Source organism: Otolemur garnettii, unplaced genomic scaffold, assembly GCF_000181295.1.
Source record: "Otolemur garnettii isolate 467f Iridium unplaced genomic scaffold, OtoGar3 scaffold00110, whole genome shotgun sequence".
NCBI classification, from domain to species: Eukaryota; Metazoa; Chordata; class Mammalia; order Primates; family Galagidae; genus Otolemur; species Otolemur garnettii.
In genome coordinates this window covers 5418110-5431429 of record NW_003852505.1, presented here as the reverse complement: position 1 = coordinate 5431429, position 13320 = coordinate 5418110, and the positions used below count along the sequence as shown (strand labels likewise).

Below are 13320 nucleotides of genomic sequence, written 5' to 3'. Positions count from 1 at the left end.
TTGTTGCCTTGGCTAAATTGTGACATAAAGGACAATCATCCGTGAAGTAGCCTCAGCAGGACCTAGACTGCCAGAAATGAGAAAAAATTAGTGGGTTGATGATGGGGTACCCTGGTGCCTTGGAGACAACCTGCTAGCTCCACCTGTGTGACAGCCTAAGAATTCTGGAATCCTGTGGCATTCAAACCTCCAAAGGTACCTGTGTCACAAAGTGGCCTATGTGTTCTTTCCTTTAGTTGGTGAGGTTCAGGAAAGGACATAGCAGACATGTTTAATCCACATGTCTTAGAGGTTCCAGCTGTGATTTGTGACAACGGTTCAGCACTCTGCAAAGTTGGGTTTTCCAGAGAGACTGGACCTCGTCATGTCATCAACTCTGTCGTGGGGTATCCTAAAGTTAACATTCCTTCAGAAAGAGGCAATAAGAAGAACTACTCTCTGGGGGAAGAAGCCCAGTACAAGAATGAGACATTGTATTTCCGTTACCCCATTGAACGTGGACTGATAACAGGATGGGAGGACATGGAGAAACTCTGGAAACACCTTTTTGAGTGCCGCCTAAGAGTAAAACCCTGTGACCAACCTGTACTGATGACGGAGCCCTCCTTGAACCCAAGGGAGACTCGAGAGAAGCTTGCTGAAATGATGTTTGAGAACTTTAATGTGCCTGCTCTCTACCTGTCCAACCATGCTGTGGCAGCTCTCTATGCCTCTGCCTATGTCACAGGCCTAGTGGTGGATAGTGGACATGGGGTCACCTGCACTGTCCCCATCTTCCAGGGTTGTGCCTTGCGTCATGCAGTCACCAAACTCAATGTGGCAGGGAGGGACATCATGGAGCACCTCGCCGAACTCCTCTCTGATAAAGAGTGCACTTATTCTGGCATTCTCAACAAGACCGTGGTGAATGATATTAAAGAAAGGATGTGCTACATTGCATTAGAGCCAGAGAAAGAGCTATACAAGAAGCCTAAGGAAGTATTTCGAGAATACAGACTTCCAGATGGGAATGTCATCCACCTTGGGCACCCGTTATACCAAGCACCAGAGATTCTCTTTGCACCTGACCAGCTAGGTATCCAGAGTCCAGGACTCTCAAAAATGGTCACCAGCAGCATTATGAAATGTCCCGCTGACCTGCAAAAGAACCTTTTTGCAGACATTGTACTGTGTGGGGGCACCACACTTATTCCTGGGCTGGAGGTAAGGCTCATGAAAGAACTAGAACAGCAAGCTTCCATAGGGACACCCATCAAGATCATGGCTTCCGAAGATCGATGTTTCTCTGCATGGATTGGTGCATCCATAATGACCTCTGTAAGCTCTTTCAAGCAGATGTGGATCAGTTCTGCAGATTTCAAGGAGTTTGGGGCATCTGTGGTTCAGAGACGATGCTTTTGAAGATCCCTGAACACAGGGGATGACTCAAAGTGTCAGACTGCAGAAGGACCATTGGAAAGTTACAGAGTTTCTTGGCCTTTAGTGTGATGTTCAATAAAAGGCTTCTAACATTGCAGGTTTCAGTTTATTCTTCATGAGACTAAAATTTCTGACTTGTGTTATCAATATTTACTTGACTCTACTTCTCTCTTCTTGTTCCACGGGCCTCTTAAGTTGTTTTCTCCTTAATCAATCTTGAGTGGGGTGGGTTTCTCAGAATCAATGTGTTAAGTGATTCTGTCTCCCAATGCCCAGGAGACAGAATCACCAGTGAAAGTCAAAGAAGGGGAAAGAAATTAAGTAGAAACAGGAAGGCTAGGCCATTCCTACAGATTAACAACATTTTCACTGGGTTGGCCTTTAGTCAGAACAATCATGTTCTTGCTGTGTTGTTATGTGATCAAAAAGCTAGGTAGAATGGAAAGAAGAGTTGAGCACAAAGATTACTATTTTTTAAGGTTCTTCTAAGATCAGTGCCCTTGCTCTCTTTTCGATCATTAAGAATCAATACCTCTAATTGAAAGGAAGATATTATAAATTTCAGCCTAAAAGAAATAAAGCCATTTACCAAAAAAAATTAACATTTTAAACATCTTTCCAACTCTCTGTTTACTTCTGTCACACTGCTAGCCTATATATACCCATGAAAGTTGTCAAACACTATAAATCACTATGAATTAGGCCTTTTTATTTTTATATTCGTTTTGGCAGCAGTAAATTGGGAATTCCGACAAGTACTCATGATATATGAATAATTTTATATTATATAGTTGTTATTATATATTTTGATATTATAAATTTGTAGTCAAGAGTTTTAAATATGGGGTAGAGCATGATGGCGGATCAGAAAAAGCATTTGGCCCAATGCTGCCAGTACAATTGAGAAAAGGAAGAGCACCAAGCTGTGCCTGGAGAGCAGTCATTGCCTGGAGTTGTGGCTTGGGTGTGCAGGAGGTGCTAAGGGGCTGGACACAGCACATGATCTGGAGAAGCAGGGTTCTGACACAGTAGGCAAGGTTTCTGTGAGTGGGAGTAACCTGCACCTCCATAGATGTCCAAGATGGGAGGAAGCCCTTTGAGAGGATAGCCTAGAAGACTGGGCGGATCTTAACAGTATAGTAAAACCAGTTGTGGGGGCTGATCCAAGCATAATTGCCACCAGTTTGGTGGCATCAGAGAAGGCCATACTTGGAAAGTCTTGGCATCCTGGGGATGGCTACTGTGGGCCTCCTACAGGGACACAGCCTTCTTAGTTCCACTTGTTGTGATCATATGTCCAATCATGACAGGCTCAGGAACCCTTGTACCCCACAGGAACTGTTGCCTGGGGGCTCGGTGTGAACCTGCCTCTGAAGAATTATGGAGAGTTTTGAGATCCTAACTCAGCAGGGCCTACTGCTAAGGAAATTGTCAGGGGATCAGTGCAAACAATTAAGTTGGGAAACAGGTCTATGCCTGGGAACTAGAGTCTAGAAATCCACGTGTCTGTGGAAAACAGTATATTTGACAAGAATACTATGCGGTATATGTACACCATGGAATATTATGCAGCCCTAATGAAAGATGGAGACTTTACCTCCTTCATGTTTACATGGATGGAGCTAGAAAAAGTTCTTCTTAGTAAAGTATCCCAAGAATGGAAGAAAAAGTATCCAATGTACACAGCCCTATTTTGAAACTAATTTATAGCTTTCATAGGAAAGCTATAACCTAATTATAGCCTTAGAATATGGGGAGGGGGTAGGGAAAGGGAAGGTGAGGGGGTGGATGGGTGGAGGGAGGGTGATTGGTGGGGTCACCTCTATGGTTTATCTTACAAGGATAGAAGTGAATCTTTCTAAAGGCAGAGTATGAATGTCTTAACTCAATAATTAAGAAAATGACATGAAGGCTTTGTTAACCAGTTTGATGAGAGTATTTCAAATTTTATATAAAAACACCATACTGTAACCCATGATTGCATTAATGTACACAGCTATAATTTAATAAAAACAACCCAAATACTAAACACGAGGGGGGGAAAAAAAAAGAATACTAGCCATTCAATGAGGGAAAGAATAATCACTTCAACAAATGGTTAGCTACCAGCAATGAGCAATAGGATAGTCGTATTCAAAAAATGAAGTCAGAAACTTATAAGCATAAAAACATCATAAATTAAATAGTTAAATGTATAAAACTCTTTGAAGTAAACATAGGGGCACATATTCAAAATTTGGATTTTATAACTAATTCTGAGATATGACACAAAAATATGAGTAACAGATTATAATATAAATAGATTAAACTACATTAAAACTTAAAATGTTTGTAATTTCAAGGACACTACAATGAGAGTTAAAAGGTATTTCAAGAATAGCACTTGAAGATATCTGCCTGGGGAAAGACTTTATGAAGAAGACTTGTATGGCCATTGTTACAACAACAAATATAAAATAATTGACCTTGATTAGACTGAAAAGATTTTGAACAGCTTAGGAAGTAACAATCAAAGCTAATAGACCACGTACACAATGGGAAAGGATATTTGCATGCTTCAAACCGGACAATAGCTTGATAACCAGGATCTACCAAGAACTCAATTAACTAACATGAAAAAGTCAACAATCCCTTCTATTGAAGGGGAAGAGAGATGAATAGAACTTTCTCTAAGGAAGACATACAAAGGGCTAATAAACACATGAAAAAATGCTCATCATCCCTAATTATTAGAGAAATGCAATTTAAACCACCCTGAGATATCATCACCTAGATATACTGCTTATTGTGCCAATAGTTCTGGATCCTCTGATGAGGCAAAACAAACACTCCACTCAAAATTTATTTCAGATGTCAAGACTGATGACCCCACACATACATCAAGAGGCTATTAAATATTTTATAATTAACAAAATTTTAAAGATGAACGGTAGTGTTTTGGTGAGGATTTCTTGAGCAGATTAGAACTTAAATAGGTTGAACTTGCCACCAGTATAAAGGAGAGGACATCTAGGTGTTCTTATCAGCTTGCCCAGACATGAGGAAGAAGGGGAAGGTAATGATGGGACTTAAAAGCTGTCAGCGGTCAATTACCTAAAATGGAGTTAAAAGTTTTATTATAATCTACTATTTGGTTATAAATTGTACAGAGTTCATACAGAAAATCAAGCTGGTCTGGTGCAGTGGCTCACTCCTGTAATCCTAGAACCTGGGAGGCCAAGGTGTGAGGATCACTTGAGACCAAGAGTTTGAGATGTACTTGAGAAACATTGAGACCTCATCCCTACAAAAATAATTTTTAAATTAGCTGGATATGGTGGCACCCATTTATAGTCCCAGCTACTCAGAACAGTGAGGCAGGAGGATCACTTGAGTACAGGAGCTTGAGCCTGCAATGCACTATGATTGTATAATTATATCCCAGCCTGGGCCACAGAGCAAGACTCTATCAAAGAAATATAATAAAAAATAAAATAAAATAAACTAATGGCATATTTTTGTAGAAATTTTAAAAAATCTTAAAATTAAGGTGGATCCACAAAAGACCCCAAAGAGCCAAATCTTGAGAAAGAAAAACAAAGCTAAGTTCAAAATATATTACCATCCTATGGTCATTATAACAGTATGGTAATGGCATAACCCACATCTATATGGTCAATTGACCTTTGACAAGGATGCTAAGAATACTCAATAGTGAAAGGAAAAATTAAAAATAATTGCTTTTTTGATATTGATTTAAATAATCTATACCTTCTATTAACTCTCTTAGTTTATCTCCAGATTATTTTGTACTTTCTATGTACATCTTCCTATTGACTACAAATAATGATAGTTTTTCTTATTTCCTTAATCAATTCTTGCCATTTAATTATGTATTTATTTACTTATTTGCCTTATTAAGCTGGCTAGGATCACAAGTATAAAGCAGAAGAGAATAGGTGATTATTTGGACTTTCTATAAATATATCCCAAATAAAGAAAAGTGTGTAGTTTTGAGGAAACCTCTTATCCATAATTACAGAACAGGATTTTGTATTCTGTTTAGCAAATTTATCTTTGTATGACAGCTGCTACTATCTGACCAATGATAATAAAACCTGTTACACAAGGTGTCCTTGAACTTTATGGACACCCTGTATATCCCTTCTTCTGCCATCTATTTTTGCCTTCATTTGGTTCTCTCAGAGAAGAATAAAGCAACTTTGCAGGAGGACATATATTAACTAAACTCTTGCCAATAAATTTGCAATCTTCACTATGAATTTTCACCTCAGGCAGACAAGTTTGCACCCCTAAGCAAGGTCTTCTTCCTACCGGAAAAAGTTAGTTCACTCAGAAATCACAGCTGTCTAAGTGAATAACTTAGTTCACTCAGAAATGTCCATGATGATGGACATTTATAATTTTAAAGGAGCATGAGCATAATTTTCATTATATGAGCAATGCTGCACCTAAGCAAAACTATATGTCAAAAAGTGGTTATTCATTGGCTTGTTTTAAAATATGAGTATTTTAAAAGTAAATATATCTTAAAATATAGAACTTTATTCCCTATAAGCCCCTTAAATGTGTGTATACCTATATCCATATTTCTATCTGTATAATCTGTGTGTGTGTGTGTGTGTGTATGTGCTTCTGTGTGTGAGTATTTCACCTGGAAAATAACTGGTTGAAAAAAAATAGAAAAGGCAATAACCTATAAGTATTATTTTCCTAAATGACAAAGGATAGTTTTGTTTTTCCTAATTATGTTTTAAAAAGATTAAAAAAGAACAGTAAAACTATTGAAATGAAGTGATTAGGGAGAAGCATTTTTATGTTTTGAGGTGGTTATAAGGAATCAAGTTTTATGTTTTTAAGTCATCTACATTCTTTCTTCTGTTTTCCATTTCTTGTTGACTCTACCTTTCTTCACTCTAATGGTTCCCTTCTTTTACTAGGGAACATTTCAAGTAGGAATGTGTTTACTGTTATAGGGCTAGAAAATTGCTTGTACAGGTAGATTTCCTACCTTCGCCTATACCCATATCAGATTCCAATTGATAATGACAGTCTTTCCTGATGAGATTATTTTTCAGTATGGCAGTCTAGATGGTCAGTCAAAGCTGATAGCTATATGGAACATATGTATCATTTAATAAAACAGAACAGAACTCTCAGAAGTGCTTTGGTGGCTGGCTACAAGGTTGAGAATTTGCTATTTCTTCCCTACAAGTCTTTTTTAATAAATAAAAAAAGAAGAAGAGCTAATTAAAAAAAGGGAGGGGTCCAGTTCACTGTCCCTCAGACTGTTGGAGGGTCAGACTACAGGTGCCAGGATGAGTTGGCTGCTAAGCAGAACAGGCAGTGGCAGCAAAAACACCCAGTGGGCTGGATAAATGTCCTAGGTGGGCTGCATGTGGCCTGTGGGTCATAGTTTGAGGATGCTTGTTTTAAAGGGCATTTTAGAGGGTGGAGGAGAGACTCAGGCACTCAATCCTGTGGGGTTTGAAGGCAGAGAAGTCAACAGAGAATCCCATGTACTGAATTCTGATATGAGGACAATTAATGATCTAGTACAAGGTGGGTGGTGAGGGAAGGGGAGGGCGGAGTGAGGGAAGGAGGGAAGGGAAAGGGAGAGTAGGGAGAGGGAAGGAGGGAGGTGGGTAGGATAAGGGAAGAGCAGAGATAGGGAAGAAGGCAGGTGGGTAGGTGTTTGTGAAACACCTTTTTGTGGAAGGACATAATTATAAGAGAGACTACCTAACAAATGCAATCATTGTAACGTGGTTGTTTGTACCCTCAGTCCATCCCCAACAATAAAAATAAAGAAAATTGTCAGAGATGGTACATTTCTTATGCTGATTGAAACTATCTATGCCAAACCCACAGCTAAAAATCATACTGAATGGAGTAAAACTGAAAGCTTTTTTACTTAGAACTGGAACCAGACAAGGGTATTCACTATCGCCACTATTATGCAAAATTGTGCTGGAAGTTCTAGTCAAGAGAAGGATGTAAAGGACATCCAAATGGGGGCAGAGGAGGTCAAATTCTCTCTCTTTGTTAGGGATATGATCTTATACATTGAAATCCCCAGAGACTCAACCACAAAACTCCGGGGGGTGTTCAGGAAATACAATAATGTCTCAGGGTATAAAATCAATGTCCACAAATCAGTAGATTTTGTATATGCCAATAATGGCCATGATGAGAAGAATATCAATGAAACAGTTCCCTTCACGGTAGCCTCAAAGAAAATGAAATAATTAGGAGTGTACCTATCAAAGGAGGTGAGGGATCTTTACAAAGAGAATTATGAACCCTAATAAAAGAAATTGCAGCAGACATTAACAAATGAAAGAACATACCATGCTCATGGCTGGGAAGAATCAACACTGTTAAAATGTCTATTCTACCCAAAGCAATCTAGAGATTCCATATAATCACTATTAAAATGCCAACAGCATACTTTGAAGAACTGAAAAAAAGTAGTATTTCATTTTGTATGGAAACAGAAAAAACCGTATATAGCCAAAGCTATTCTTAGTAGTAAAAACAAAACTAGAGGCATCACTCTACCAGACGACTTCAGGCTATAGTACAAGTCCACAGTAATCAAAACAGCACGGTATTGGCACAAAAAAACAGAGACAGACATATGGAGCAGAATAAAAAAAACAAGAAATGAAATCAGTTTCTAGTTGCCATCTGATCTTTGAAAAACGAAACAAAAGCATTCAGTGGGGAAAGAAATCTGCATTCAACAAATGTTGCTGAGAGAATTGGATAACCACATGTAAAAGACTGGACCTGGACCCATATATTTGACCACTTACAAAAATTGGCTCAATATGGAGAAAAGACTTTAACATATAAAATGACAAAAAATCTTAGAAGAAAGTGTTGATAACTAGAATCTACAAAGAGCTCAAATTAATCAACAAAAAAGAAAAAACAATCCCATCTACCACTGGGCAAGAGATATGAACAAAACCTTCTCTGATGAAGACAAGTGAATGGCTAACAAACATTTGAAGAAAAAAAATTCTCATTGTCCTTGAATGTCAGAGAAGTGCAAATCAAAACCACCTTGAGATATTACCTAAGCCCAGTGAGAATTTTGCATATCACAAAGTCTCAAAGCTGCAGATTCTGGTGTGGATGTGGAGATAAGGGAACACTTTTACACTATCAGTGGGACTGCAAACTAATACAATCTTTTTGGAAGGAAGTTTAGAGAATCCTCAAAGAACTCAAATTAGACCTTCCATTTGATCCTGTAATCCCATTAAGAGGCATATTCCCTGAAGAACAAAAAAAGTTATCATAAGGATATTTTCACTAGACTGTATATCAGAGGTCAATTTACAATCTCCAAAATGTGGAAACAACTTAAATGCCACCATCCCAGGAATGGATTGACAAGCTGTGGCATATGTATATCATAGAATACTATTCAGCCATTAAAAATATGTAGATTTTACATCTTCTGTATTAACCTGTATAGAGTTGGAACACATTCTTCTTAGTTAAGTATCACAAGAATGGAGAAGCAAGAATCCAGTGTACTCAATTCTAATATGAAGCCAGTAGATGATCTACTGTACCCAAATAAAAGAAAATCTCAAATCAATTCAAGATGTGAAGTGGGAGAAAGATAGAGCAGGGAGAGTGGAATGGGGTGCTCCCACTTACAAGACACAATGTTAGGGTGTATGGCACACCTCTTTTGGTGGGACATGATTATAGGAGGGATTTATTTACCTAATAAATGCAAACAGTGTAACCTAATTCTTTGTACCACCAATTAACCTGAAACAATAAGAATCTGAAAAATAAAACAACTTTGAGTAGGGTCATGGGTCCAAAACAAGAGTTAAAACTCATGCTAGTACATAATTTTGGACAATGTTATTTTATTTTATAGATACATAGTAGTTTTAAATTTTTAATAAATTTTAGGTTTTGTCAATGTCCCATGTTGAATTGGAGACCTCTGGCTTTCTTAGTCTTAAACTCAGCTTTCTATCTCCTCTTCCCAAATCCCCTAGTAATAAATAAGTTTTTCTTTAAAGAGTGGTCTAAGTGGAGCCATTGTGAAATGAGAACTGTTCACATAAAATAAGGGCAACCACCATGAAATCCTATCAGCAAGGAAACTACTCCAATATTATAATTGTGGAAAGAAACTTCAAAAACAGGTTCTACCTGTACAGTTTGTTAGTGTTAGTCTTTGTCTAAACTCCATAATGTAGCACAAATCCTCTTTCAGGTTCATCCCCTCCCTATATCACTCGGTAGTTCTCCTTCTAGAGGCATGGGAACTTAACACAGCAAAAATATCATACTATGGAGGTAGAATGCATTGTGTTTATGTATTTGTGTATGCTTATGTGTTGTAGTGTTAGACAAGGTATTGAAAGAAAGTGGCTAGTCATCTGCCTGAATTTATTTACCAAGACTGACAGAAAAAATATGGAAATTTAATATGAGTATCTTGTATTGTTCACCATTCACCTTTGGTTACAATACTTTTAACACAGATGGGCCATTATCATACATTATCATGATCATATCATCATCATCACTATTCACAGTACTATGACTGAAGAAAGAGGCAATTAGCCACTACCCATCATGGGTGGGTGGTCTTGTTTTATTTAAGTTAGAAATTCTTCAACATATAGCAAAAGAATAATTTCATGAGGATAATATATTAATCAGGAAAAGACTGAAATTTGTGAAAGCATGATAAGGCAGAATGAATTGCCTACTACCACTGAAGATGGTTCCTATAGAATTGCTGATGTCAAACATTATGGCAGAGTACCAACATTATGATATACCCACAGTCCAAAAGCAAATTTCAATATAATTAGTTCTTTTATGCTTATTCTCATTCTAGCATAAAGGGTCTCCACTTATGGGTCCCACCTGACTCATGCATTCATTAAATAAATTGCTGTTTCCTTACGCTGTGAGAAAGTACTGATAGAGATGTTGTAAAGAAAACAATGAATAATATAGACACAATTTATGTTATTATAAAGCCTACTTTCTAACAGGATTGATAAGAAGCTACACAACATATGTGTGTATCTGCACACATATACATGTGTTGTGTATATACACACAAATACATATATGTTTGCATAAATGCATGCATATATACAGACACATATGAACATATGTGTATGTGTATATGTGTGCATATATATGTATATGTATACACACACACATTTTAGCAGAGACCTGAATGGTGTTGATAATAATAATGGTTAGCATGTCTTGAACACGATATGCCATACACTTGCTAAGTGCTTAACATCCATTATCTCATTGATTTAGCCCTCCCAATAACTCTCTGAAGGGCATGTTTGCTATCCCTATTTAACAGGTGAAGAAACTGATAGAAAGGCAAAGTGATTGGCTAAAACTTTTACAGCAAGGGGCATAAATAGGTATCTACTTTTGATCTTTGCAGCAGTGAAGTCAAATTCTTAAATATGATGCTGATATTTGTTCAAATAATTTCTTCTGCTTCATTGAAGATGCGGGCCAGATAAAATTTTTCCTTCTTAGACAAACCATGCCTTTAGGGAGTGGGTTCCTTTACACGCTTAACAGATAGTGCTTAGCAGGTCTGTCTACCTGGGCTCTAGACAAGTTCTGATGGCTTGTAGGTCAACACTAACATTATTTAAAAAGAGCAGATGGTAGCAGTTGTGTGTTATAATCAAAGAAATACTTTAGCACACAAAGAATAGAAAACATTAACAATGCATGAGTAAGGTCTAATGAAAAGCCCTGGAAAAGAATTTAAGAAAGCTTGAGCTATTAAACTAACTTTATCACTTACACACTGTGAACATTGGGAAAGTCACTTCAACTTGGTTGAGGTTTAGTTTTCATACACACTTTATATCTCTAAATAGATAGTACTCTGAAAAACACAAATAGACAAAACAGCTTTCTCCTCTAATAATCCTCTTTTTGCCAATCACATAGCACATAAGATATTAGAAAGACTATTCCTTAGCCTTCTGCTCCTGTTGTTATCCATTTTAGAATCAGCTTGCTCTTTCGCTACATATTCCTCTCAGCTGTTTCTAGGCGTGTGAAGGGAGGAAGTGGCAGTGAAGTGAGGAGGCAAAACTCAACTTTTTCTGCATGTTGATGAATTAACAGATGAAATACACCTGGGCATTATTTCTTCACTTCTGCACACCAAGGAAACTTTGCATCACACTATTGGAAATGGGATTTCAGGAATCCCAGGATAGGCTAAATACTGAGCCATGGGCTTGCTGGTAGTACCTTAGAGCAAGATGGGGACTTGGGGTCTGGCCCATTGTGTAAGTTATTAGCTGTCATTTCCTGAATGTTTCTTTTCAATTAATTGGCATTGTTGTTAGCTTCAACACAGAGACCCATTACAGACTAGGTAAATTCTCTGAAGAAATGAATGTTAATTAGATAACAAATTTCAGGAAGAAGAAACAGTTCTCATTACCTGTCATGTGTCTTGCAAAAGCAAGATGACACACATTAAACAAAATGAAAGTCTGGGGGGCAGAAATGCCTCCACAGCTGGCAATGAAAGAATGAGGCTGCCTCCTAAAACAGAGGAGAAACTTCTCCCTGAAACAAATGGAGGAAGGGGCTAAAATTCTGTATTCTCTAGTTCAAAGGATAGAAATGGATTTCTGTTTACACACTTAGAGCAATAGAAGAATCAACTTTTTCCAAGAATAATCCTCTTTGGGAAAAAAAAAAGATACTATAGGTGGGAAATTTTCACAAATGACTTCCATATGGAACAGACAAGAGATCCAGGTATCACAGAATTATACACAGCATAAGCTACAGAGTGCATCTGACCAACTCCAGCTACCACACTTCACATAACAAAAAACAATTATCCTCACAGAAGTGAAAGGACTTGCTATACAGCTTGTAAGGTGTAACGTCAAACCAAAAATCCTGTGAGTGATTTCTAGTTTAATGTTCTTCCACTGACACAATACTTTGCTTTCCTTGCTGAAAGGTATGGAAAGAGTAAGGAGGAATTCATTTTTCCCTTGCTGATACTTACATGTCTGGTTTTATTCCTCTTAGAATAAGTAACACAGTTCAACCTGTTGCAAAGTTGACCAAGGGATCAATTACTGAATGTTATTTGTTTTATATGGAAGTATACATCTTATTCACAGGACTGCATGTTCCTGAAGGCAATTACTGTTGTGCTTTCATAACTTCACTCCCTTTCTCACTAACGTAGCATAAAATATGAGTATAGCAAGTTTATATATATGATTGAATTGATTAATACCCTGTGTATAGTTTTGTTATACATATTTTTGAAATAATGTAAGCTTTTTTCAATGAGACCCTATTATAGTCTTAATAATTCTTATATTTGTAAAAGTCAGGCATATATTAGAATTATCTATAAATTATTTTGGCTAATGTTTATTAGCATGGTCAGTTCATATACACTAATAGATATTAAAATAATTTATTACTGCTTACCTTTATTATATTTTCCACTTGCATTCTTTTTTTTTGATAAATCTCCAAATCAAACAATATACCAATTATGCTTACCTTGTGCATTAAAATATAAAAGTAATGGAAAAGATAGTGATATAAATAATACAGCTCAGAAAAAAAGTCATTAATGAAAAGCATAATTTTTTACATATATAGAATGAGACTGTATATGTCTGGGGAATATGAGTTTGAAAGTGTAATGATTTTAAACAAACAGACTAAAGTGATGGTAGGAGCTTGAGTTCTATGATTGTAAACAACTTGCTCAAATGGCATACTTCAACAATGATCCATTATCAGGAATTTCTTTTTTCTTTTTCAATGTTAGACATTTTTATTAAAATGTTTATGTGCTTTATTGAAATA

At 37.0% G+C, this 13320-nt stretch overlaps 1 protein-coding gene across 1 annotated transcript; it reads left to right on the top strand.

The window, feature by feature from the left end:
* Positions 1–267: 267 nt before the first annotated feature.
* LOC100950637 (actin-related protein T1-like) lies at positions 268–1401 on the top strand. The gene has a single exon (XM_003797021.1). It carries the CDS (start codon positions 268–270, stop codon positions 1399–1401), a length of 1134 nt encoding a protein of 377 aa, XP_003797069.1.
* Positions 1402–13320: the final 11919 nt, after the last annotated feature.